This window comes from Pleurodeles waltl, chromosome 2_2 (genome assembly GCF_031143425.1).
Source record: "Pleurodeles waltl isolate 20211129_DDA chromosome 2_2, aPleWal1.hap1.20221129, whole genome shotgun sequence".
Classification (NCBI taxonomy): domain Eukaryota; kingdom Metazoa; phylum Chordata; class Amphibia; order Caudata; family Salamandridae; genus Pleurodeles; species Pleurodeles waltl.
Window position 1 is genome coordinate 677128019 of NC_090439.1, and position 27297 is coordinate 677155315.

Consider the following 27297-nt stretch of genomic DNA (forward strand, 5'->3'; position numbering starts at 1 on the left):
TGCTGAATCTGGAGCACCTATCTAGGCTGGAGGTTGTTCAAGCTTGAACCTTTAAAGGATTCTCCCTTTGGTGTTCCCAACTCTGATACTCCTTATTTTAATATGGCGCAACCGGTAAATATCGCAAAGAACTGTAGGCAACCAGCCAGTTTCTTTTAGTTAATGGATTAACAAATGAGGGCGGGGATGTCACATTCGTTGTTGAAGCTCACAACTCATACAGCACAGAAATCTTTTATTCATGGGTCTCCTTTCCAGCAATAATTGCAGACTCAAATACATTTCACACTACAGAATAGTGAATGTACCACAACTATACAGAGCATACCAGTATTTAGAAATACATTTAAATTATGAAGAACACCAAGATTGATTCAGTGTTACCCTCCCACATGTAATACCACCTGTTACATTAGTCGCAATGAACCAGCTTGGCCAACATTGGTCACTTATAATCCACATCCCAATGTGCAAGCTATGCAAGTAGCTGAAGTACACACTGTTGTGTAGCCATTTTAGTTATGGCTCCATGCTCGTTATTTTAACATACTAGGCCTCCCGCTGTGCACTTTAACCTAGATATATTTTATTTGGCTTCGCTTTATTATTGTTACAGTAGCCACTTTTACGGTCTTGTTTTATTTTCTCTCTGACTTTTTATGCCTAGGCCAGCACTCTGTTCTCAAACAAGACATTCTTGATGACTCTGTGCTTCTTCCAAGGCTGCAGTAAGATAGGTTGCCGGTGAACGTGGTATAAGTTTGGTCTCCGCTATTCATAGAAAATACACTTCCTACATTAGGACATTTTCTCAGAACATCAGTTGTTTTATTATAAAAACACTTCCCTGTCCCTTACACGTTAGAGAAAGATTCCAGCCAGAGAAACACAACTATATACTGATTGCTGAATGCTTCGCTACAGCTGCTAATGCAGACTTCAGGCCTTTGCTCAGGTAAGGGGGATGATGTCTTCCCAGGGGAACCTGAAGGGCAGAATTAGAGCTTAACACACTGTGCTCTATTATAGCCTAGGTAGGAATTGGTCTATTGACTGTAGTGACAATAGGGAAGCGTTATTTCTATGCTTTACTCTCTTTTAATCTTATCATGCTGTATCGTCCTGGTTATTGCAGCCCACGCTTTGCTATCTAAGATGCAGTTGCTTTATTAAAAGCATTATTGAAACATATACTGCCTCTGTTAGTCATTGTGTATGTGAGACTAATGTAACTGAGAGAAATGGGTGAGACCTGAGTGACCACGGCTTCTCTGAGAAACCAGTTATGTCATGCGCTCGGCTGCCCAATCATCCCTGCCCTTGGGTAGGGATGAGGTACTGCGAGTTAGCCGGAGCAGAACCCGCATTGGAGCGACAGGTGTCACCTGTAGGGGGTCAGACTCAGTCTCCCACACGACAGGCGATTCTGCCACTCGAAATCCAGTAGTCTCATTAGAATAATGAGAGCCTACGCGACAACACAATATACAATGAGCTAGAAGCAGTATATTGACGCTTAATATAAATCATAATGCGGACTTCAAAACACTGATCCAGCGAAGGCTGCCTCAACTATAAATCATTTGGCTGCTAGAGGGATAAATCCACAAACCGTCCGCTCAATAATTTGAAAAGCGCCCATTGAGCGGGAAAAGATTCCGTTCTGGGTTGCGTAGGAAACAACCCAGCTGCAAGCAGTGTTTCACCATATATCACTCCAAGATATTCTTAGAATTCTCACAATGTGCTTGTCATTTGGAATGTTTCCCTCTATAGAGGATTGTCCCACTTGGGGTACAGTCTTTGCCACAATATATACCACTACGTATGGTACACTGACCTTTGCGAACTTACCGGAAGTGTTAAAAAAATTCAAAATTAACACGGGGCAGCCTGGACTTGGGGATGAAACTGATGCCTAATTTCGACACAATGTCCTCAATTTTGAGTAACTTTAAAGGGAAAGCAGCAGCACTGGTGATTTGCCAATGGCTCCGAGACGTTCCTCAGCAGAATCAGGAGAGCGAGCTGCCAGAGATTATTTATGAAACTTCTACTAGTATTGGTCGGGAAAGTTTGGTGACCAGACCAACTAAACCTCAGTTACTGAGTACTTCCACTAAGGAGAGTACTAAGCAAGCACAAGAGAGCACTAAAAGCCAATGCATGAAGCCACTTTGATTTAATTAGTCCAGATTTTTCACACAAACACTGGACACCAGAACATACATGCATACTATATGAGCTTTACAACAGGAGATGCTGGAAGTAATACTCTGACACACGTGACAAAACAGATTTGGTCATCAGAATAATTCCTGGCGCCATCAGGTTCACCTATGTCACATTCAATTAGGGTGACATGGTACCCATGGCATACAAATTACATCTATACTTTAATGCAGAACAACGATTTGCACCAACAGAATAAATACTGACTGCGGTAACGATGGCTGTCATTAAGGAGAGGGCACTTGCTCAAGGGAAACACATCGTTGTCAGTACCCCAGTACCAGCCCTTGAGGCAGTCACCAAAGCTAGCATTCCAAACAGGAAAGCATTACATCCATGTTTGATTCAATGGGCAACCTCTCTGACTGCCACTGATGTTGGTTATGTTTTCAACCCTACTAAACTGCAGACCCAAGAATTTCTTCAGTATGAACTTAAGTACCCCATGCCCTCTAGCATTATGCCTCTTGATCAGTACAAAACAATAATTTACACAATGGTTCAGCACAACCAGCTGTAGGTACAAAACATCAATACTCCGCAGATTTTGCAGCGGGGTAATGAGAAATTATACATTCCACCCTCAACATACCTACAGGCAGATCCTAAGGGACTGCACAGCACAACTTGCAGAGCTTAAGGCTCTAATTTTGGAATTGGAACACACAGATCCTGAGCAGTCTACGTTTGTGTGATTCGTACTACTGTGTCAAGTCTTGCAATGATGACCTACATCATTGGCGCCTGAGTGGGTTCAGACACTCTGAGGGCAATATCATCAAACACAAAAAACTTGTGGGGGAAGGTAGCAGATCTGAAGGACAGACTACCGAAAACTCATGTAGTTCATACAGTGGGCCATCAATGTGTAGGAGTACATGTTGCAGGAAACACTTTGGCTGACAAAGCTGCCAAATGTGCCGCACCTATGTCTTCTGTTGCTGCAATTACTCTCTTATACAAGATTGGGTAATGAGACATTGGCTGCTGCGGAAGCTTCAGCTGATGGCAAGCCTTTACCATACTCGTACTCTGCAAAATATACCTACCACCTCAGTGCCCAAAATATTTCATTTACAACTATTCTACGGGTGAGTGATTGTGTGATCCCCAACCAAGATAAGAGATTTGATTTCATTAAAGCAGCTCATGAGGGTGTTGCTTCTGCGCATACGGATGTGGCGGCTACTATCTCTTTGCAACAAAAATGCTATAAGTGGCCAGGTCTATACAAGCAGACCAAGCAGTATGTCCTTTGTTGTGACATCTGCCAAGAAATGAAGGGGTCCACCATTAAACACTCACTGCAGACATCCCTCCCAGTGTCCAATAAACCACTACAATGTGCGTTCCTGGACCATTGCAGTCCGTTACAACCTAATGGTGTATAAAAATACATCTTAGTCACTGTTGACTCATGTTCTATATTGTGGGTATAGCCACAACAATCGGCTGACGTTTGAACTATTATTAAAGATTTGCAAGTCTTCATCAGAGCATATGCAGTTGCTGCGTTCCACTTGGACCAGGGCCCTGCCTTTGCCTCTAGAGCATTCATGGACACCATGGCAACGATGAGTGTTCAACTCCCTTACTACTCTCTATACCATCTTGGGTGCAACATGGTTGTGGGGAGGAAGAACCAAGACTTGAAGCAATCCTTAACAGCAAGGGTACTAGGTTCTGGTTGTAGCTGGCTTCATCACCTATTTGTAGTCCAGAGAGCACTAAATAATCTGCCCAGAAGGTCCTAGGGGGAATGCAACGCTTACAAGGTCCTATTTTGGGACACCTGTGTATGTCCCAGCTCTTGATGGCCATGGCTTGGTGGTGACAAACACCTTTGGACATGGTGCTGTTTTTCCGGATTACAACAATTCCATGAGGAAAATTCATCTGCCTATGTCGCCACCTTGAGATTGAGGAATTTGCCAAAAACATCTACTGGCTGGATTCCTAAAGTTGGGGATCTAGTATGTGAAAAGATTGCTGTGAAAAAGGAGGTTGGCACATCATATAGAGCACCGGTTCCAGTCCTGGGAATACACTGTACGAGAACTGTCACCATAACAATACTGCCTGGTTCTATAGAAAACCACTTTGTTTCAATTGACAATGTCCGATTGCACCATGTGGCCGATCCTGCACAGTATACTACAAGGATTCTTGGGTAGTTCCCTACCCTCCCTCACTACCCAATGGGATTTACCTCTTCAAGCACTCAACAATGCTTCTGCAAGTACCAATGCTACATTTGTCTCCCAGAGCTCGAGGAGGGCGGAGAATGATTTTTTGTTACTTCCTGTCACCACTTCACCTACAAGAAACATCCATAACATAGATCTCTACTATTCCAATTCAATACAAATGTATGACGTTGTTCAATAGGAATCACCTTTAGCAACACAAAAAGATGATGGATGGTGTGCTGAAACTTTTAAGACACTCACCCCCTAGTAACAGATCTGGGTTTAATCCATCATTCTTTTGCTCACATGCCACCCCAGCTTGGACTGAGCCATATGCAAATCAGCCTTGACCCTGTTCCCCATGGGAACAGGCCATCCTGGGACAGGTTTAAGAGTATTACTCTTCATCAGCCAGGCTAACTTTAATCCAGTGGCACAGTGAGCACAGGACCCATGTCTGGACATACCCTTCCCACTTACGGCAACTTCAGCAACACAAAAGGATGATGGATGGAGTGCTGAAACTTTTCAAACACTCCCCCTGCCCTCCACACAGTCACAGATGTGCGGTTAATCCATCATTATTTTGCTCACGATGCCACCCCAGTTTGGACCCAGCCATATGCAGAACAATCGTGACTCTGTTCCCCGTGGGGAACACGGGCACTGAGGTCTGGTTAGCAGGCCTGAGTGCACTCTCAGAGTAACATCAGTCCAAACAGTTGGAGGTGAACATTTAAAAAGAGGTATTTTCTTACAAGACATTTCTTAGCTGCAGCTGAACATTTTTCCTCCCAGTTGCTCCGAAAGCGTATCTCCACTTGGTATGTGCTTTGGTTATCTGCCTGTGTTGCTTTTAATTTTTTTATGAGTTTTGTCTTTGGGTGGGAAATTACCCGAGAGGCAAAGTAGCACGTACAGTATAACACTACATTCCATATTCATGCCTCTGCGGTCATCAGCATTTGTTAGGTTTACTAGTGTGTATAGTTCTATATTAGTCCATAATCGTCATTCAATCTATTCCATAGAAGAAATATCAACAGAAATGATCCTGTCATCTTCAACCCCTTTTGTGCTGGCTTTTCCCTCGCCAGTGCTTAGCCCTTTTTTTGGCTATTTGGGGTACTTCGCCAGGGCTCTGTAGGTTTTAGTCCACATATGGTGCACACAGCAAATTTGTGTCCTTTTTTCCAGAGGATTCTGAAAGTAACCAGGGTTTGTGGATTCCTCTAGAGGGGACCCAGACAATAGCCAAAATGAAGCTAAATTGTGAGTTTTTGGTCTGAAAAGGTAAAAGTACTCCCCCCAAAAAGTATTTTTTTCTCTAAAAGTGGCATCAGCTAAAGTCACCACCCTCCCAGCTTACAGCAGCATACAGAGCTGAATCTAAAAATCCTTTTTTTCCACCAAAGATCTGGCATTTTTCTAAGATATAGCTCATTTTTCCATTTTTGGGTTTATGCCCTATTTCCAGTTTGTGGTGGAAATCAGTGTGAAATCCTTAGGTGATCCAGGAAAGCTATGGATTTCTGGAAAGCAGGCAAAATTCTGCATTCAGCAAGGAGTCATATGTATAGATGCCTCAAGGTTTGTTTTCCAAGAGAAACGAACTGTTGAAATAAAGAAATATTGAAAATGAGTAGGAAAAATGGCCATTTGTGATACGTTTTCATCTGTAAAGTTTTGTCATGATGACCAGTTTACAAAAGCAATACAACATTATGTCCGCTGGATCCTCCTCTTTTTGGTGTTCTCCAAGAACCCAAGGTTCCCAGAGCCAACCCCTGAGCTGCACCATACACTGACTTTTCATTGAGTACAGAGTTAAAACCAATTCATAAGGCAAATAATGTGTATCAAGGAAATCTCTGTATTCCTGAAATGGGCACACGATATGGAATTTAGGAACAGTGATTATTTGTACATCTCTGAATTTGTGGGTACACATTCTAGCATGTGATTCAGAGGACATTTTTCAGAATATCATCTTTCTTATACACTGGCTTATGTTTTGAAATGCACAAATGCAGTTTAATCCAATCGGTAAGAACTATTGTTCTGTCTTTCTACATTCCCACACGCCTTTCAATAAAAATGCTACCTCACTTGTGTGGGTAGACCTAGAGATCGTAACAGGAAACTGGCCAAAATGCAGCATGGATGCATCACATTTTTCAACTGAAAATTTACCCTTTTTTCAGTATGGGTAGCTGTGGTTTTTGTCACACTAACTCAGGCTGCACCAAGGAAAGCATAGCAGACCTTTATATTTTTGAAAGCTAGACACCGGGGAAATCCAGGTTGGGGTGCCTTGAGTGCCTCTGTCCAGGTGTTTTTTTTTTTTTTTTTTTTTTTTTTTCTTCTTAATCACTTGCAAACCTCACACTTTGACTAAAAGCACATTTTCCTCAAATTTCTGTGATAGAAAGTTCTGGAATATGTGGGGAGCCACAAACTTCCTTCCACCCAGCATTCCCCCAAGTCTCACAGTGACAATGGTACCTCCGTTGTGTGGGTAGGCCTAGTGTCCGCAGCAGGAAATGCAACATGAACACATCACATTTTTCCACCTCAAAATTACCCTTCTTTTGTAAAGGTAGTAGCTGCGAGTTTCGGGCCCTAGCTCAGCTGGCATCTATGGAAAGCTAGCAAACTTGCACATTTTTGAAAACTAGTCACAGGTTCATGACTTGCGAGCCCTCATTAGGTAATTGTACCCAGAAGTGCTTGCAAACATCAAACTGTGGTTAAAAAAAAAAACACACACTCACACTTTCCTCACATTTCTGTGACAGAAAGTAGTGGAATCTGCGGAGAGCCACACATTTTCTGACCTCCCCACCCCCTCTCCAGGTCCCACACGTCTCTGAATAAGAACGGTACCCCAATTGTGTGGGTGGGCCAAAAAACCACAACACAAAAGGCCCTAAATAACTACCTGGAGAGATCAGCGGTTTAGGGCCATGCTCAGCAGTCACCCATAGAAACCTGCAAACCACAGATATTTTGAAAACTAGACAAGCGGGAAATTCCATGGTGGTTTGCCCTGCGTGAATTCCACATGGTTTTCTTACCCACAATGCCCTTCAAACCTCAAGCATTGCCCGAAATCACACACTTTCCTCAAATGTCTGTGATGGAAACTTAAAGAATCTGCAGGAATCCACAAAATTCCCACCACCCAGTGGTACCCCACTTGTGACGTTAAAAATGCTGGCCCACTTGTGTGGCTGGGCCGAGTGCCAGTGACAGAGAGAAATCAAATCAAGGTTTGATCCATTCCGTCAGGGAAAGGGGGAGAGGTATACAATTGAGTGATGCCTTTAACACAACTATAACAATCATCATGACTAGCATCAAAAGGTTAGTAATAGCTTTTTTTTATAGAAATAGTATGCCACGTGGAGAAATGACTCAAAGAATTAAACTATGTTCCTGTTCATGCGCGCTGTTTCCGTTTGGATGCATTTTATACTTTTAACCATCATCAGGACAATTAAGTTAACCTTGTTCTCTGACAAGGTAAGTAATTTTGAGACATGAGCACATCCTGAGCAAGGGCCAGAATTTAACATACCTAATTATCAGCTGTCACAGAAGGTCAGTTACATTTATTTGAGACCAAGTGAGCGACTTGGGCCTTTACGTCATTTAACGTTGTGCCGTAGGGACAACATTTTTATTTACATTTGTACTGTTTTTATGTTTGACATGCCGTGATCACGCTCAGATGATGCATGTAAATTTCACTCTTATGGAATGATCAGGGGCATCGACCCTGCGGTACAGGCTGCAGCGGCTTTTTTTGACACAAAAAAACCCTTCATTTCGGTTGAATGGAGCTTTGTTTGAGGTGCTGCGTCATATCAGAGTGGGGGATGCATTTCTCCAGCTGGTGCGGACCCTCTACACTAGCCCTATGACGTGGGTGAGGGTTAATGGCACTGTCTCAGACGCTATAGTAATCACCAGGGGTATTAGGCATGGGTGCCTATTGTCGCCCCTCTTGTACGCTCTGGTGGCAGAACCATTGGCATGCGCCATGTGGAAATTCCACAGCCATAGAGGTATTCGCTTCCCGGGGTACACTTTGATGATATCAGCCTATGTGGACGTCACTTTGTTGTATGTTTGTGACCAAGATCATAAATGTAAGGAAATGCCTCCTTGGCATGGTTGCCCCCTGACTTTTTGCCTTTGCTGATGCTATGTTTACAATTGAAAATGTGCTGAGGCCTGCTAACCAGGCCCCAGCACCAGTGTTCTTTCCCTAACCTGTACTTTTGTATCCACAATTGGCAGACCCTGGCATCCAGATAAGTCCCTTGTAACTGGTACTTCTAGTACCAAGGGCCCTGATGCCAAGGAAGGTCTCTAAGGGCTGCAGCATGTCTTATGCCACCCTGGAGACCTCTCACTCAGCACAGACACACTGCTTACCAGCTTGTGTGTGCTAGTGAGGACAAAACGAGTAAGTCGACATGGCACTCCCCTCAGGGTGCCATGCCAGCCTCTCACTGCCTATGCAGTATAGGTAAGACACCCCTCTAGCAGGCCTTACAGCCCTAAGGCAGGGTGCACTATACCATAGGTGAGGGTACCAGTGCATGAGCATGGTACCCCTACAGTGTCTAAACAAAACCTTAGACATTGTAAGTGCAGGGTAGCCATAAGAGTATATGGTCTGGGAGTCTGTCAAACACGAACTCCACAGCACCATAATGGCTACACTGAAAACTGGGAAGTTTGGTATCAAACTTCTCAGCACAATAAATGCACACTGATGCCAGTGTACATTTTATTGTAAAATACACCACAGAGGGCACCTTAGAGGTGCCCCCTGAAACTTAACCGACTATCTGTGTAGGCTGACTAGTTTTAGCAGCCTGCCACAAACCGAGACATGTTGCTGGCCCCATGGGGAGAGTGCCTTTGTCACTCTGAGGCCAGTAACAAAGCCTGCACTGGGTGGAGATGCTAACACCTCCCCCAGGCAGGAATTGTCACACCTGGCGGTGAGCCTCAAAGGCTCACCTCCTTTGTGCCAACCCAGCAGGACACTCCAGCTAGTGGAGTTGCCCGCCCCCTCCGGCCAGGCCCCACTTTTGGCGGCAAGGCCGGAGAAAATAATGAGAAAAACAAGGAGGAGTCACTGGCCAGTCAGGACAGCCCCTAAGGTGTCCTGAGCTGAAGTGACTCTAACTTTTAGAAATCCTCCATCTTGCAGATGGAGGATTCCCCCAATAGGGTTAGGATTGTGACCCCCTCCCCTTGGGAGGAGGCACAAAGAGGGTGTACCCACCCTCAGGGCTAGTAGCCATTGGCTACTAACCCCCCAGACCTAAACACGCCCTTAAATTTAGTATTTAAGGGCTACCCTGAACCCTAGAAAATTAGATTCCTGCAACTACAAGAAGAAGGACTGCCTAGCTGAAAACCCCTGCAGAGGAAGACCAGAAGACGACAACTGCCTTGGCTCCAGAAACTCACCGGCCTGTCTCCTGCCTTCCAAAGATCCTGCTCCAGCGACGCCTTCCAAAGGGACCAGCGACCTCGACATCCTCTGAGGACTGCCCCGGCTTCGAAAAGACAAGAAACTCCCGAGGACAGCGGACCTGCTCCAAGAAAAGCTGCAACTTTGTTTCCAGCAGCTTTAATGAACCCTGCAAGCTCCCCGCAAGAAGCGTGAGACTTGCAACACTGCACCCGGCGACCCCGACTCGGCTGGTGGCGATCCAACACCTCAGGAGGGACCCCAGGACTAATCTAAGACTGTGAGTACAAAAACCTGTCCCCCCTGAGCCCCCACAGCGCCGCCTGCAGAGGGAATCCCGAGGCTTCCCCTGACCGCGACTCTTTGAATCCTACGTCCCGACGCCTGGGAGAGACCCTGCACCCGCAGCCCCCAGGACCTGAAGGACCGGACTTTCACTGGAGGAGTGACCCCCAGGAGTCCCTCTCCCTTGACCAAGTGGAGGTTTCCCCGAGGAACCCCCCCCTTGCCTGCCTGCAGCGCTGAAGAGATCCCTAGATCTCCCATTGACTTCCATTACAAACCCGACGCTTGTTTCTACACTGCACCCGGCCGCCCCCGCGCTGCTGAGGGTGAAATTTCTGTGTGGGCTTGTGTCCCCCCCGGTGCCCTACAAAACCCCCCTGGTCTGCCCTCCGAAGACGCGGGTACTTACCTGCAAGCAGACCGGAACCGGGGCACCCCCTTCTCTCCATTCTAGCCTATGTGTTTTGGGCACCACTTTGAACTCTGCACCTGACCGGCCCTGAGCTGCTGGTGTGGTGACTTTGGGGTTGCTCTGAACCCCCAACGGTGGGCTACCTTGGACCAAGAACTAAGCCCTGTAAGTGTCTTACTTACCTGGTTAACCTAACAAATACTTACCTCCCCTAGGAACTGTGAAAATTGCACTAAGTGTCCACTTTTAAAACAGCTATTTGTGAATAACTTGAAAAGTATACATGCAATTTTGATGATTTGAAGTTCCTAAAGTACTTACCTGCAATACCTTTCGAATGAGATATTACATGTAGAATTTGAACCTGTGGTTCTTAAAATAAACTAAGAAAAGATATTTTTCTATATAAAAACCTATTGGCTGGATTTGTCTCTGAGTGTGTGTACCTCATTTATTGTCTATGTGTATGTACAACAAATGCTTAACACTACTGCTCGACCACACTACCACAAAATAGAGCATTAGTATTATCTCTTTTTGCCACTATCTTACCTCTAAGGGGAACCCTTGGACTCTGTGCATGCTATTCCTTACTTTGAAATAGCACATACAGAGCCAACTTCCTACATTGGTGGATCAGCGGTGGGGTACAAGACTTTGCATTTGCTGGACTACTCAGCCAATACCTGATCACACGACAAATTCCAAAATTGTCATTAGAAATTCATTTTTGCAATTTGAAATTTTTCTAATTTCTTAAAAGTCCTGCTAGGGCCTTGTGTGTTAAGTCCCTGTTTAGCATTGTCTTTTAGAGTTTAAAAGTTTGTTAAAAGTTTGAAATTAGATTCTAGAAACAGTTTTAGATTCTTTAAAAAGTCTTCCAACTTTTTAGCAAAATAATGTCTGATACAGAGATGAATGTGGTGGAACTCGACACCACACCTTACCTCCATCTTAAGATGAGGGAGCTAAGGTCTCTCTGTAATATCAAAAAAATAACCATTGGCTCCAGACCTACCAAAATTCAGCTCCAGGAGCTGTTGGCAGAGTTTGAAAAAGCCAACCCCTCTGATGATGACATCACAGAGGAAGAAATTAGTGACTTGGAGGCCAATGTCCCTCCTCCAGTCCTAAATAGGGAGAACAGGACCCCTCAAGTCCTGTCTCCAACTGTGTTAGTCAGAAATAGTGAGTCCCTCACAGGAGGGTCCCACATTTCTGAAATCACTGAGGATGCTCTCAGTGAAGATGACCTCCTGTTAGCCAGGATGGCCAAAAGATTGGCTTTAGAGAGACAGCTCCTAGCCATAGAAAGGGAAAGACAAGAGATGGGCCTAGGACCCATCAATGGTGGCAGCAATATAAATAGGGTCAGAGATTCTCCTGACATGTTAAAAATCCCCAAAGGGATTGTGACAAAATTTGAAGATGGTGATGACATCACCAAGTGGTTCACAGCTTTTGAGAGGGCTTGTGTAACCAGAAAAGTGAACAAATCTCACTGGGGTGCTCTCCTTTGGGAAATGTTCACTGGAAAGTGTAGGGATAGACTCCTCACACTCTCTGGAAAAGATGCAGAATCTTATGACCTCATGAAGGGTACCCTGATTGAGGGCTTTGGATTCTCCACTGAGGAGTACAGGATTAGGTTCAGGGGGGCTCAAAAATCCTCGAGCCAGACCTGGGTTGACTTTGTTGACTACTCAGTGAAAACACTAGATGGTTGGATTCAAGGCAGTGGTGTAAGTAATTATGATGGGCTGTACAATTTATTTGTGAAAGAACACCTGTTAAGTAATTGTTTCAATGATAAACTGCATCAGCATCTGGTAGACCTAGGACCAATTTCTCCCCAAGAATTGGGAAAGAAGGCGGACCATTGGGTCAAGACAAGGGTGTCCAAGACTTCAACAGGGGGTGACCAAAAGAAGAGGGTCACAAAGACTCCCCAGGGGAAGGGTGATGAGACAACCAAAACTAAAAATAGTAAAGAGTCTTCTACAGGCCCCCAAAAACCTGCACAGGAGGGTGGGCCCAGAGCCTCTTCACAAAACAATGGGTACAAGGGTAAAAACTTTGATCCCAAAAAGGCCTGGTGTCATAGCTGTAAACAGCATGGACACCAAACTGGAGACAAGGCCTGTCCCAAGAAAGGTTCCACTCCAAACTCCCATCCAGGTAACACTGGTATGGCTAGTCTCCAAGTGGGATCAACAGTGTGCCCAGAGCAAATCAGGGTCCACACTGAAGCTACTCTAGTTTCTGAGGGTGGGGTGGATTTAGCCACACTAGCTGTCTGGCCGCCTAACATGCAAAAATACAGACAGCAACTCTTAATTAATGGGACTAGAATAGAGGGCCTGAGGGATACAGGTGCCAGTGTCACCATGGTGACAGAGAAACTGGTTTCCCCTGGCCAATACCTGACTGGAAAAACTTACACAGTCACCAACGCTGACAATCAGAGAAAAGTACATCCCATGGCAATGGTTACTTTAGAATGGGGAGGGGTCAATGGCCTGAAACAGGTGGTGGTCTCCTCAAATATCCCAGTGGACTGTCTGCTTGGAAATGACCTGGAGTCCTCAGCATGGGCTGAGGTAGAACTAAAAACCCATGCAGCAATGCTGGGTATCCCTGAACTGGTGTGTGTGAAAACAAGAGCACAATGCAAGGCACAGGGTGAAAAAATAGAGCTGGAGTCTGGAAAAATGGCCCAGCCTACCAAGAGAACAGGAAAGTCAGTTGGGAAACCAACTGCAACACAGCAAAAGAAAGGGAACCTCTCTTCTCAGGAAGAAGTTCTGCCCTCTGAGGGAACTGAGCCTTTGGAGCTTGAACCTTATCAGGTTGAGCTCTTAGGCCCAGGGGGACCCTCAAGGGAGGAGCTGTGTAAGGGACAAGAAACCTGTCCCTCTCTTGAAGGCCTTAGGCAGCAAGCTGCTGAAGAGTCCAAGGGCAAGAAAACTGGAACCCATAGGGTCTATTGGGAAGATGGACTCCTGTACACTGAGGCCAGAGACCCCAAACCTGGTGCCACTAGGAGAGTGGTAGTGCCTCAGCTGTTCAGAGAGTTCATCCTAACATTGGCCCATGACATTCCCCTTGCTGGACATTTGGGACAAACCAAGACGTGGGAGAGGTTAGTCAACCACTTCTACTGGCCCAATATGTCCAACATGGTTAAGGAGTTTTGCCTCTCCTGCCCCACCTGTCAAGCCAGTGGTAAGACAGGTGGGCACCCAAAGGCCCCCCTCATTCCACTTCCAGTGGTGGGGGTCCCCTTTGAAAGAGTGGGTGTGGACATAGTTGGTCCACTGGAACCTCCCACAGCCTTAGGAAATATGTATATCCTGGTAGTAGTGGATCATGCTACCAGGTATCCTGAAGCTATTCCCCTTAGGTCAACTACTGCCCCTGCAGTAGCCAAGGCCCTCATTGGTATCTTTACCAGAGTGGGTTTCCCTAAGGAGGTGGTGTCTGACAGAGGTACCAACTTCATGTCAGCATACCTAAAGCACATGTGGAATGAGTGTGGAGTGACTTATAAATTCACTACACCATACCATCCACAAACTAATGGCTTGGTTGAGAGATTCAACAAGACATTAAAAGGCATGATCATGGGGCTCCCAGAAAAACTCAAAAGGAGATGGGATGTCCTCTTGCCATGCCTGCTTTTCGCTTACAGAGAGGTGCCACAGAAGGGAGTAGGATTCTCACCCTTTGAACTTCTGTTTGGTCATCCTGTAAGGGGACCACTTGCCCTTGTTAAAGAAGGCTGGGAGAGACCTCTCCATGAGCCTAAACAGGACATAGTGGACTATGTACTTGGCCTTCGCTCTAGAATGGCAGAGTACATGGAAAAGGCAACCAAAAACCTTGAGGCCAGCCAACAGCTCCAGAAGTTTTGGTATGACCAAAAGGCTGCACTGGTTGAGTTCCAACCAGGGCAGAAAGTCTGGGTTGTGGCTCCCAGGGCACTCCAGGACAAATGGAGTGGCCCTTACCCAGTACTAGAAAGGAAGAGTCAGGTCACCTACCTGGTGGACCTGGGCACAAGCAGGAGCCCCAAGAGGGTGATCCATGTGAACCGCCTTAAGCTCTTCCATGACAGGGCTGATGTGAATCTGTTGATGGTAACAGATGAGGATCAGGAGGCAGAGAGTGAACCTCTCCCTGATCTTCTGTCATCAGACCCAAAAGATGGCACAGTAGATGGAGTGATCTACTCAGACACCCTCTCTGGCCAACAGCAAGCTGATTGTAGGAGAGTCCTACAACAGTTTCCTGAACTCTTCTCCTTAACCCCTGGTCAGACACACCTGTGTACCCATGATGTGGACACAGGAGACAGCATGCCTGTCAAGAACAAAATCTTTAGACAATCTGACCATGTTAAAGAAAGCATCAAGGTGGAAGTCCACAAGATGCTGGAATTGGGAGTAATTGAGCGCTCTGACAACCCCTGGGCTAGCCCAGTGGTCTTAGTCCCCAAACCTCACACCAAAGATGGAAAGAAAGAGATGAGGTTTTGTGTGGACTACCGAGGGCTCAATTCTGTCACCAAAACAGATGCCCATCCAATTCCAAGAGCTGATGAGCTCATTGATAAATTAGGTGCTGCCAAATTTCTAAGTACCTTTGACTTGACAGCAGGGTACTGGCAAATAAAAATGGCACCTGGGGCCAAAGAAAAGACAGCATTCTCCACACCTGATGGGCATTATCAGTTTACTGTTATGCCCTTTGGTTTAAAGAATGCCCCTGCCACCTTCCAAAGGTTGGTGAATCAAGTCCTTGCTGGCTTGGAGTCCTTTAGCACAGCTTATCTTGATGATATTGCTGTCTTTAGCTCCACCTGGCAGGATCACCTGGTCCACCTGAGGAAGGTTTTGAAGGCTCTGCAATCTGCAGGCCTCTCTATCAAGGCATCCAAATGCCAGATAGGGCAGGGAACTGTGGTTTACTTGGGACACCTTGTAGGTGGAGGCCAAGTTCAGCCACTCCAACCCAAGATCCAGACTATTCTGGACTGGGTAGCTCCAAAAACCCAGACTCAAGTCAGGGCATTCCTTGGCTTGACTGGGTATTACAGGAGGTTTGTGAAGGGATATGGATCCATTGTGACAGCCCTCACTGAACTCACCTCCAAGAAAATGCCCAAGAAAGTGAACTGGACTGTGGAATGCCAACAGGCCTTTGACACCCTGAAACAAGCAATGTGCTCAGCACCAGTTCTCAAAGCTCCAGATTATTCTAAGCAGTTCATTGTGCAGACTGATGCCTCTGAACATGGGATAGGGGCAGTTTTGTCCCAAACAAATGATGATGGCCTTGACCAGCCTGTTGCTTTCATTAGCAGGAGGTTACTCCCCAGGGAGCAGCGTTGGAGTGCCATTGAGAGGGAGGCCTTTGCTGTGGTTTGGTCCCTGAAGAAGCTGAGACCATACCTCTTTGGGACTCACTTCCTAGTTCAAACTGACCACAGACCTCTCAAATGGCTGATGCAAATGAAAGGTGAAAATCCTAAACTGTTGAGGTGGTCCATCTCCCTACAGGGAATGGACTTTATAGTGGAACACAGACCTGGGACTGCCCATGCCAATGCAGATGGCCTTTCCAGGTTCTTCCACTTAGAAAATGAAGACTCTCTTGGGAAAGGTTAGTCTCATCCTCTTTCGTTTGGGGGGGGGTTGTGTAAGGAAATGCCTCCTTGGCATGGTTGCCCCCTGACTTTTTGCCTTTGCTGATGCTATGTTTACAATTGAAAGTGTGCTGAGGCCTGCTAACCAGGCCCCAGCACCAGTGTTCTTTCCCTAACCTGTACTTTTGTATCCACAATTGGCAGACCCTGGCATCCAGATAAGTCCCTTGTAACTGGTACTTCTAGTACCAAGGGCCCTGATGCCAAGGAAGGTCTCTAAGGGCTGCAGCATGTCTTATGCCACCCTGGAGACCTCTCACTCAGCACAGACACACTGCTTACCAGCTTGTGTGTGCTAGTGAGGACAAAACGAGTAAGTCGACATGGCACTCCCCTCAGGGTGCCATGCTAGCCTCTCACTGCCTATGCAGTATAGGTAAGACACCCCTCTAGCAGGCCTTACAGCCCTAAGGCAGGGTGCACTATACCATAGGTGAGGGTACCAGTGCATGAGCATGGTACCCCTACAGTGTCTAAACAAAACCTTAGACATTGTAAGTGCAGGGTAGCCATAAGAGTATATGGTCTGGGAGTCTGTCAAACACGAACTCCACAGCACCATAATGGCTACACTGAAAACTGGGAAGTTTGGTATCAAACTTCTCAGCACAATAAATGCACACTGATGCCAGTGTACATTTTATTGTAAAATACACCACAGAGGGCACCTTAGAGGTGCCCCCTGAAACTTAACCGACTATCTGTGTAGGCTGACTAGTTTTAGCAGCCTGCCACAAACCGAGACATGTTGCTGGCCCCATGGGGAGAGTGCCTTTGTCACTCTGAGGCCAGTAACAAAGCCTGCACTGGGTGGAGATGCTAACACCTCCCCCAGGCAGGAATTGTCACACCTGGCGGTGAGCCTCAAAGGCTCACCTCCTTTGTGCCAACCCAGCAGGACACTCCAGCTAGTGGAGTTGCCTGCCCCCTCCGGCCAGGCCCCACTTTTGGCGGCAAGGCCGGAGAAAATAATGAGAAAAACAAGGAGGAGTCACTGGCCAGTCAGGACAGCCCCTAAGGTGTCCTGAGCTGAGGTGACTAACTTTTAGAAATCCTCCATCTTGCAGATGGAGGATTCCCCCAATAGGGTTAGGATTGTGACCCCCTCCCCTTGGGAGGAGGCACAAAGAGGGTGTACCCACCCTCAGGGCTAGTAGCCATTGGCTACTAACCCCCCAGACCTAAACACGCCCTTAAATTTAGTATTTAAGGGCTACCCTGAACCCTAGAAAATTAGATTCCTGCAACTACAAGAAGAAGGACTGCCTAGCTGAAAACCCCTGCAGAGGAAGACCAGAAGACGACAACTGCCTTGGCTCCAGAAACTCACCGGCCTGTCTCCTGCCTTCCAAAGATCCTGCTCCAGCGACGCCTTCCAAAGGGACCAGCGACCTCGACATCCTCTGAGGACTGCCCCGGCTTCGAAAAGACAAGAAACTCCCGAGGACAGCGGACCTGCTCCAAGAAAAGCTGCAACTTTGTTTCCAGCAGCTTTAAAGAACCCTGCAAGCTCCCCGCAAGAAGCGTGAGACTTGCAACACTGCACCCGGCGACCCCGACTCGGCTGGTGGCGATCCAACACCTCAGGAGGGACCCCAGGACTAATCTAAGACTGTGAGTACAAAAACCTGTCCCCCCTGAGCCCCCACAGCGCCGCCTGCAGAGGGAATCCCGAGGCTTCCCCTGACCGCGACTCTTTGAATCCTACGTCCCGACGCCTGGGAGAGACCCTGCACCCGCAGCCCCCAGGACCTGAAGGACCGGACTTTCACTGGAGGAGTGACCCCCAGGAGTCCCTCTCCCTTGACCAAGTGGAGGTTTCCCCGAGGAACCCCCCCCCTTGCCTGCCTGCAGCGCTGAAGAGATCCCTAGATCTCCCATTGACTTCCATTACAAACCCGACGCTTGTTTCTACACTGCACCCGGCCGCCCCCGCGCTGCTGAGGGTGAAATTTCTGTGTGGGCTTGTGTCCCCCCCGGTGCCCTACAAAACCCCCCTGGTCTGCCCTCCGAAGACGCGGGTACTTACCTGCAAGCAGACCGGAACCGGGGCACCCCCTTCTCTCCATTCTAGCCTATGTGTTTTGGGCACCACTTTGAACTCTGCACCTGACCGGCCCTGAGCTGCTGGTGTGGTGACTTTGGGGTTGCTCTGAACCCCCAACGGTGGGCTACCTTGGACCAAGAACTAAGCCCTGTAAGTGTCTTACTTACCTGGTTAACCTAACAAATACTTACCTCCCCTAGGAACTGTGAAAATTGCACTAAGTGTCCACTTTTAAAACAGCTATTTGTGAATAACTTGAAAAGTATACATGCAATTTTGATGATTTGAAGTTCCTAAAGTACTTACCTGCAATACCTTTCGAATGAGATATTACATGTAGAATTTGAACCTGTGGTTCTTAAAATAAACTAAGAAAATATATTTTTCTATATAAAAACCTATTGGCTGGATTTGTCTCTGAGTGTGTGTACCTCATTTATTGTCTATGTGTATGTACAACAAATGCTTAACACTACTCCTTGGATAAGCCTACTGCTCGACCACACTACCACAAAATAGAGCATTAGTATTATCTCTTTTTGCCACTATCTTACCTCTAAGGGGAACCCTTGGACTCTGTGCATGCTATTCCTTACTTTGAAATAGCACATACAGAGCCAACTTCCTACAATAAACTTTTGCCTTTCCTCTGTGAGGTGGTCCGATTCAGAGACTAACTCCGGCTTTATGATTAACTTGAAAAAATCTATTATATTGCCTCCACTCCAGCCATGACCCTGATGCCACTGGATTTTCCCCTGGCAGAGCAATGCTACAATTATCGGAAGCGTTAGACAGATGGATCTCTTTCTTTCTCTTTCTCTCTCTTTTTCTCTTTCTTTCTTTCTCTCTCTCTCTCTCTCTCTCTCTCTCTCTCTCTCTCTCTCTCTCTCTCTCTCTCTCTCTCTCTCTCTCTCTCTCTCTCTCTCTCTCTCTCTCTCTCTCTCTCTCTCTCTCTCTCTCCCCCCCTCCCCCCCCCCCCTCCCCCCTTCATGAAAATGGTGGTCCTTACAAGATTCCTATTCTTATTTCAAAATGTTCCAATATTACTCCCCAAGACAACATTTAGGACATTGAGATCTCTGCCTGGGCGGGTAAACAATATAGGGTCCTATGGAATGTACTCACATTGCCAGACGAAATGGGAGGACTAAATGCCCGAGACTTACTACAAGGCCACTCACTGCATGCTTGCACATGGCTAGATCCGTGGTCCCCAGGACGCATCCCATACCTACATCAAGCGCGGCATCTTGCTCCTGCACACAATGCTGCAGCAACTGTTTCTTCCACCAAAGCAACACTTTGGTATTTTAGGTTCCTTGAACACTAAAATGCACGGCACAGACTCATGACCCGACAAGCACTTCCCCTATTGTGTGCCCCACGTACGAGGGTAGATTGGTGCGCATGGATCCCACCGAGCCAAGATATGGGTGCAGTTGTGGCTTTTGGTAGATTAGGTATTGGCGCCCTGGGCGTATTTCTCACCCGCCTACCCCCACCCCAGAATGGCAAAAAGCACCCCTGGGAAGCCTACACTGACTACACTATAACAAGGACTCTACTTATGAAATATCAGTATTATAGAGCCCGGCATACTTTCAGTGAGATAATCTGAGACTAACTCCTTGAGCCACCTGAACTGCAACCCCTCTCAATGGTTGATACAAGAAGCAGTGCAATAGAAATTATTCCCCAGATTATATGCCTTTGCACAGGAGGCTCGTTGGCCTGGTTTATTAAAAGCCAGACTCAGTTGGCAGAGGGACTTAGGATCTGTACTAACAGACTGATATTTTTTGGAAAGATTCTGACCGAGTGTCACTGCAGTTTAATGTCCCTCTTATTAAAGTGAAATCCAGACAGCGAAGAGATGTATTCGTATGAATTAGAAAAATAAGGGCTGCTAAAACAGCTAAGGTACCAATGTTGCCTCTGCAGAAAAAACTGTTTAACCCGTAGATCCCAGGTTCAAACTTGTACGGTCTGACTTGGCATTTCATCTTTCTGAGATAGATAAAATGAGCACCATTGCTTTGAAATGTAACACCTGTTATTCAAGGGCATTGTAATTGCCCAGTATATGGGCCAGTATTACTTGTTCATTAATATGTTAGGTTTTACCTTTTGGGTTTTCTTCCTTTTTCTCAGTACATCCTAATTTGTTTGAATGTCTCAGTGATTTAGAATCGAGAAGAGAAGTGAAAAGAGAAGAAGGTGAAGCATTTGCTCGAGAACATGGTCTCATCTTTATGGAAACATCTGCAAAGACGGCTTCCAACGTAGAAGAGGTAACTAATAATAGTAAGCACCAAAATGTGTAGATTTCCCACCACTGTAATGGCAAACCTCACTGAAAAGATGGCTTAGTCTATTGTTGATTATATTTACTGTATGAAAAGGTAGTGCTGTGCTTAATTAGGAGTCTCCCTTTCTGCATGCCTCATTCGTTATATTTGTTTTCCCCTAATATTATGTGATTTTCTCCACGTCCGAGATGTTTTTTTGTATTTTATACTATTCTACTAGTTGGGACTTTTCGTAACTTTTATGTTGCACCAAAAAAAAAAAAAAGATTGGCACCAACAGATGTGTGGGCAGCCGTGCACCTTTTCTGTTAAACTGATCAAGACTGGTTGTATCAGAAAGTTGACAACTTTTTGTAAGTTGCAGGGTTGCCAAGGCTGAAATTTTAAAAGCTGTTGGTATTTATGCCTGTAAGAGTTATGTTTATAACCAACTGTTATTTTGGTTGGATGACCACAAGGTTTGCAGCCACTATCTAAATCCAAAAGATAAGGGTGATGCTTGCAGCAAATTCCAGCCAAGAACACTTCATGCTGGGTGACAGATATTGGGCTATGTACACCATGTCCTTGGACTAAGCACAAAGACTGCCGAGCCTCTGTCATGTGCATCGTGTCCTTGGTGAGAGATCCTGGCAGTTTTCTAGAAGGATGTAATATAGTGCAGTTGATTGTTCACGTCACCAACGTGATTAATGATGTACCTGCATGTCAGTACTATAATTAACATAGGATGTTTCTTCTTTGTGGGATCTTCATAGATCGTCATAGACATTTACTGTTTCTAGCCAGGAATTGAGTAACAAAATGAGATAATTGTTGCAAAGTATATGTTTTAAACGTAGAAAAATAGTACAGCTTATTTGAAGGCTGTGATTGCTGAAGTCCACGTGTATTTCCATTTTAAACTAGTCAGTTCAAATGTAATTTTTTGATGGTGAACAATTAGCAGCTTGAGCACTTTTAGAACGTAAGAAAGTGAAATTGAACCGGATAGGCCGCAACTCAGTAGAGACTACATTAGATTGAATGGGGCCATAATTGATAATACTCTGTTTTCAGTTTAGACTTTTTGGTTGTTACGAATATGCCCATTGGCCATATCTTCCTTTCCCTCTAATTGTACATTTCCTCGTCTTTTTCCTAAACGTTTATTTATGTAAACTCTTGGTAAACTTGTAGATCCTGATTTTACAAATCTACATCTGTCATTTGAGGGCGCTAATGACACCTGGTTGAACTGTGGCTTGCAAAAAGATAATTTACTATTTGAAGCACTTCTTTTGTGATCTCTCTCCTAACGTCCTCTTTTAATCGGTGATGATGCGGGCTGTTATGTACGAAAAATCAGTAGCATGGGTAATACAGTGCATACGAGCAGTATTGAACTCTAATGCAGGAAATGCAAATGTGTATCGTTTTAATGGACTATGAGGCTCTTAGTTTTATTCCCTGTTTACCACTACTGCAGAATAATTGTAGCACTGGGAAAGTGGCATAGTGTGCTAAGGAAGAAATACTCGGGCCTCGAAAAATCATAAATTTTTTACTAGACCTGCAGGTCGAGTAACTTGACTTTTTGCTCCACGTATAATGAGATTCTAGCCCTCATATAGGGTACACCTGATCCGTGACTTGTCTCTTAGTTTCCTAATAGCATTGCCATCAGGGCAGGAGTGTTTTTTCTCAGTTTGTTTAAACACTTTTAAAAATATACTAACGCATGATGTTGGTAGTACACTGTCACTTACAGAAAGTAAACTTATACGAAATGTCCAAAAACCTTCCCACTAACTTGCAACTATACTGATAAAACTATACTGTGTATTAACAATAATCTGTGAAAAGTGTTTCAGAAAACCTATTTATCATTTGCACATCACCAAGTAAAGTGTTCTGATATGTTTTCATTCTATTTAAATATTTTTTGCAAAACACAGAAATACTACTGACATATTTTCAAATGTTTATACAGTTGACTTAATTATTTAAAAATTGTGTGTTATGAAAGAAACCTGGACCCTACAGCCTTTCATTTCACACTTTTTACAGCAGATGAGACAGTTCACTTATGAAATACTGGAACTCTGTAGTGAGAAGGAAAAAAAACAAACTGACTTTTGGTCTCTGTCTCTGGACACAGAGCAAATGTGACAAGAACAAGATTTAAAGGCTTCTTTATTGCTCCTTGACTTTCTGACTGAAGAGTCTGAACTGACTTTCTGACTTTCTCACCTCGTCAGAAGGGGCTAGGACGCAAGAATAGCTCAACCTGACAAAATATGACTCGCCATGGCAAGTAGGCGAATAGATTTTTCGAGACCTGATACTGTAACAAACTATGTAAGCCAATGTTGCCAAGTTGGGCATGATACCAGTACTAATGATGTTGACTTTGTCAGTAGATAAGTGTGTCTCTATGGTCAAGTGACAATTTCATAATCTAGCGTGAGATTCTCATTGCTAACATTTGCCAAGATATGTTGTCATAATAAGCAGTGCCTTGGGGACGAAATTAGCATATTGTTTAAAGCTTTGTAATTTCTTTTACAGATTTTGACTGTGTAAACCATATCCTTCATTACCATATCTATTTCACTTTCACTTCACTTTTTAGAAGACCAATCTCTTAAAGCCAGAAAAGGTTTGGCTTTAGGGAATGGTCAAGCAAACCCATGTGGGCAGCTGTTGTCTATTTTAACAATGAGACCTAACAAATGCTGGAGCGGGGGCGTTCTCTACACCTCAGTCATCTAGAATACTCATGACTCAAACTCTGCATGCATGTCGTATGGGTCTTAGATGCCAGCTGAGAAGTAATGAACCGTAATCAACATAAGAGCATTGCCAATTATGAAATCTTTTGTTCAATCAATAAAGAGAGTTTGTGCAGGTTTAAGGGTTATATTTTCAAAACTTCTAGGTATTCATCTTTTATTAAGGTATTATTCTCCAAGCATCATCTTTAAGAGTTAATATAATCCAACAATCCATATTTGATAATGATGTATATTGATATATTAGTCAATAATGCAGTCAGTTCAATCATAATGTAGCAAGCATGTTCCCTAAAGAAACTCCCCATTCTAAATTGAATCAGTGTTGAATTATGAAGAGCTCTGATGAGAGAAATCGAAGCAGAAGCATGAAACTTTAGCCTAATAAGCCCGAAAGTATTCTCAGCTAAAATGACAGCAGAACAAAAAATATGATACAACCTCTCATGTAGAGAACTGTAAGGAAATCAATAGAGTCGCCTCTTGCAGAGTCGGGGAAAGTACTAGGGGTCTGGCTCTGGGTCAGTCTCTGAGTCTGCTACTCTAGGTACACATACAAATATAAACGCACAAATTCTATATTGCAATCTTTGATACATTCTTCATTGTGTTGCCCAATAGGATTTCAGCATGCTTCTGGGAATAGGTTTACTCTCCCTCTTCCCACCAGAATACAATCATATGTCATACATGAGTTCTTGAATGTTGCACTACATATTTTTTGTTTTTCACCATGAATCATCCTTCTAGTCATCTGCATCTTATCAGTCATATAATTCAAAACAAGTTTCTATTCACTAACTGTTCGCTAACTACCGAAGCTTCCGAAATTGCAACATCTGCAGCAAAGAGAAGAAAAAAACATTTGGCACAGTAGCTATTCAATGTGAAAACAGGCCTTTCAGTATTAATATATTTTTCTGTTTAACAGGGCATCATCAGTTATACCAAACCTAGGACATTTTATTTTCTGTGTTATGCCTTTAAGTATGGTGGCCTACTACAAATTTTACATTTAACATCTTACATTGTTAATCATGAGATTTGCATGTCATTATATTTGAGTATTTTGTCAGCAACTAAAATTTCCTTCTGCACAAACCTGGAACTGGCTGCATAATGACAGATGAAAAAGTTTAGGTTGAATAGCCTGTGAATAGAGACATCAACTACAAACTGTATGATACAGTTCAGCAATTTAGTCCCAAGCCCAGTGTGTGCAAAGACTGGTTTATGAACAAATATAAAGATATAGGTAGATTGTATTACGTATTACATTATTAATGAAAGCTATAGCCAGTATGCTCTTTTGCCTTATTCTTTTATATTTGCTGTAACATTTGTTGAATCATTTTACCAATATTTTTTGTATGTTTTTGTATTATTCGTCATTTATATTTTTGTTATAATTTATTATGTTTATACTATTCCATTATATTATAATTAACCATTAAGACATGTTTGTAATACTTCCTTTGTTGTTAATCTGAGTCTACAGTTAGTCTAAATTATTTCCCGGTTGTTGAAGTGTATAAGTGCACTCAAACCAACAGCAAACGTTTGCTTATAATACTTGTCAAAGTTGTCAAATATTAAACAGATATGCCAAAGCAACATCTGGTTTACAACTGAAAATTAGAAAGTGTAACCATTTCCTTCTGTTTGGCGTTGTGGCATGTTCTGCTTTGAATCAAGTGTGACTTTTAGTGAACTGCCCATGCTTACATACCTTACCCCAGAGACAACATGTTTTTTTTGGTTGCAAAGATGCCATATGCAACAGAATGCTTAGTTTGTCAAAGTGACCTTTATATGTGATCACCTTCATCAGTTTATTTATGTGCACTGCTTGTGCTCACTCATTTTAATTCATCTTCTGATGAGAAGGTATATTCTATTCTTTGGCCCTTTGCTGGAGAATGTTCAGTGGATCTGACATGATCAGTGTCTTCCTCAGTTTCGGTTTTGTCACGTTTGTGCTAAGTTATAAAGGTATTTTTTTCTGAAACTGTTGTGTAAGACAGACCTTATGGCGTTCCAGGTTATGAGCAGGACCATACCTGCGCCCCCGTGAATAGTATAATATTTGGGGTAAGGGGGATTGGCCCACACACAACGACATGCTTATTTTTGCATGTTCCGTTCAAATTAGCATCCTTATTTAAGCATCAGTCATTTTGAAATGTACCAGAGGATTTTAGCAACCTGTGGTTTGAGTAGAATTTCAGGAATGGAATTGCTATTTAGCACATTTTTATAGATATTTCTACCCAGAATAGATGCAGTATGTTTATGAAAATAATCCACTACATGTGATCATTAAAAGGACCCCGTTTTAGCTCAATGTTTCAAGAATATTGTACTGATTCCACTAAACTAATAAGAGGAAGTTCATCCTGATATCCTGGCCAATTGACAATTGTTTGGGCAGAGTATTGTTTGAAATGTTACGCAAACAGCATATACAGGTTGAATTGAGTGAAAAAGCTTCCTGGAATGCATAAGCAGTCTCATCCGATTTAGTAGTCTTTCCCGCTCCATGTTTCCTGTTATTAGGGGCAAATGTATTGGTACTTATTAAAATGAATAAACTTGGTAATCACGATGGGCAGCGTATCATAAAGAGATGTGCTAGCTCAGCACAGGCCCACTTGCCTATGTTGGGGGTGATTGAGGTCTAAAATATATACGTGCAAGTCAGAAATTGTCTGACGTAATGTATGAATTATAGATAGCACAAGTCAAACAAAGCGAGGCAAGCCCTATTGTGTTGTTGCCGACCTTTGCAGCGAGAACTTCTGAGTTATTTGAATTAACTTTAGACACCTCAAATGCAGATCAGCAGGAGTGCAGCGCTGTGCTGAGCCAGCACAGCTCTTCATGATACAGCCCTGGAATCTAAACTATGGAGTACCATCTGTGGCTTCACTTTGTCAAGGTTTTAGATTTTCAATGTGTATAAATCGCTCAATGAATGAAATGGATTGTGAATGATTGTGTTGGGTCTCAGGAAGAACTATTTTTCAAAGTGTATTCTTATAGTGCTACTTCGAGAAACTAGTACTTAATTTATTACCAGCACGGTCCTTTCTGTATAATGTGCTTTCATGCAAACAATGTTTTAATTAGAACATTGGGATGTTGAGCGCTATGGGCTTTGCGCTCTAACATTCCGGTGTTTCTTTTATTTTCTCCCATTTTAATTTAGAACATTTCACCCTAAGTGGGTTGAATGTTTTAATAACTGTACCGCCCTTCTGCCGAGTGCTGCACTGGTTGTTAAAAGCTGCTTGACTTGGACCTAAATCTCGGGCTTATGGCCTTTAACAACTGGTATAAGCCCCATTATCAGGATATAATGCTATATTATCCACTCCAATATGGGTGTTAGCCATTTTGGAATGGTCAATTAAAAGTAAACAAAGGCTACCGTATTGTAATGAAACACCCACAGGCGTAGTGACACGTGTGCACAGGTTATTATCCTGAAGCCAGCCATTTTGATGTTAGGTTTTGGCTTGCCAATACAGTTCATCATCCGAAACAAGCACTGGCAAAGCCAGTATGTCAGCTTTTTTTTTTTTTTTTCTTCAAATGCAAACTTATTTGCTTTGTCAGTACATGATATCTGTAATATTTGGCATTAAGTTTGCTGCTTTGGTACGTTCACCATACCACACACACAAATTGGCAACACATTATAAAACACAACATTTTTGTTTGCATTTTTTTGCAAAATAATAAGTAAAGATTTGTTGTCTATTTTGCATCTAAAAATAGTCATACATTCCTTGACACCTAGCTGTCAAGCTAAAGAAAGATCAGCACTGAGCCCTGCCTTG

The 27297-nt window shown here is 44.1% G+C and overlaps 1 protein-coding gene across 1 annotated transcript in view; it reads left to right on the forward strand.

Annotated features, from left to right (window-relative positions):
• The window catches only part of RAB2A (RAB2A, member RAS oncogene family), a 266500-nt gene that overhangs the window by 174813 nt on the left and 64390 nt on the right, over positions 1-27297 (forward strand). Inside the window, exon 6 of the mRNA XM_069220232.1 lies at positions 20552-20663. Within this exon, the coding sequence (XP_069076333.1) occupies positions 20552-20663 (112 nt within the window). The remainder of the gene's footprint in view (positions 1-20551; positions 20664-27297) is intronic.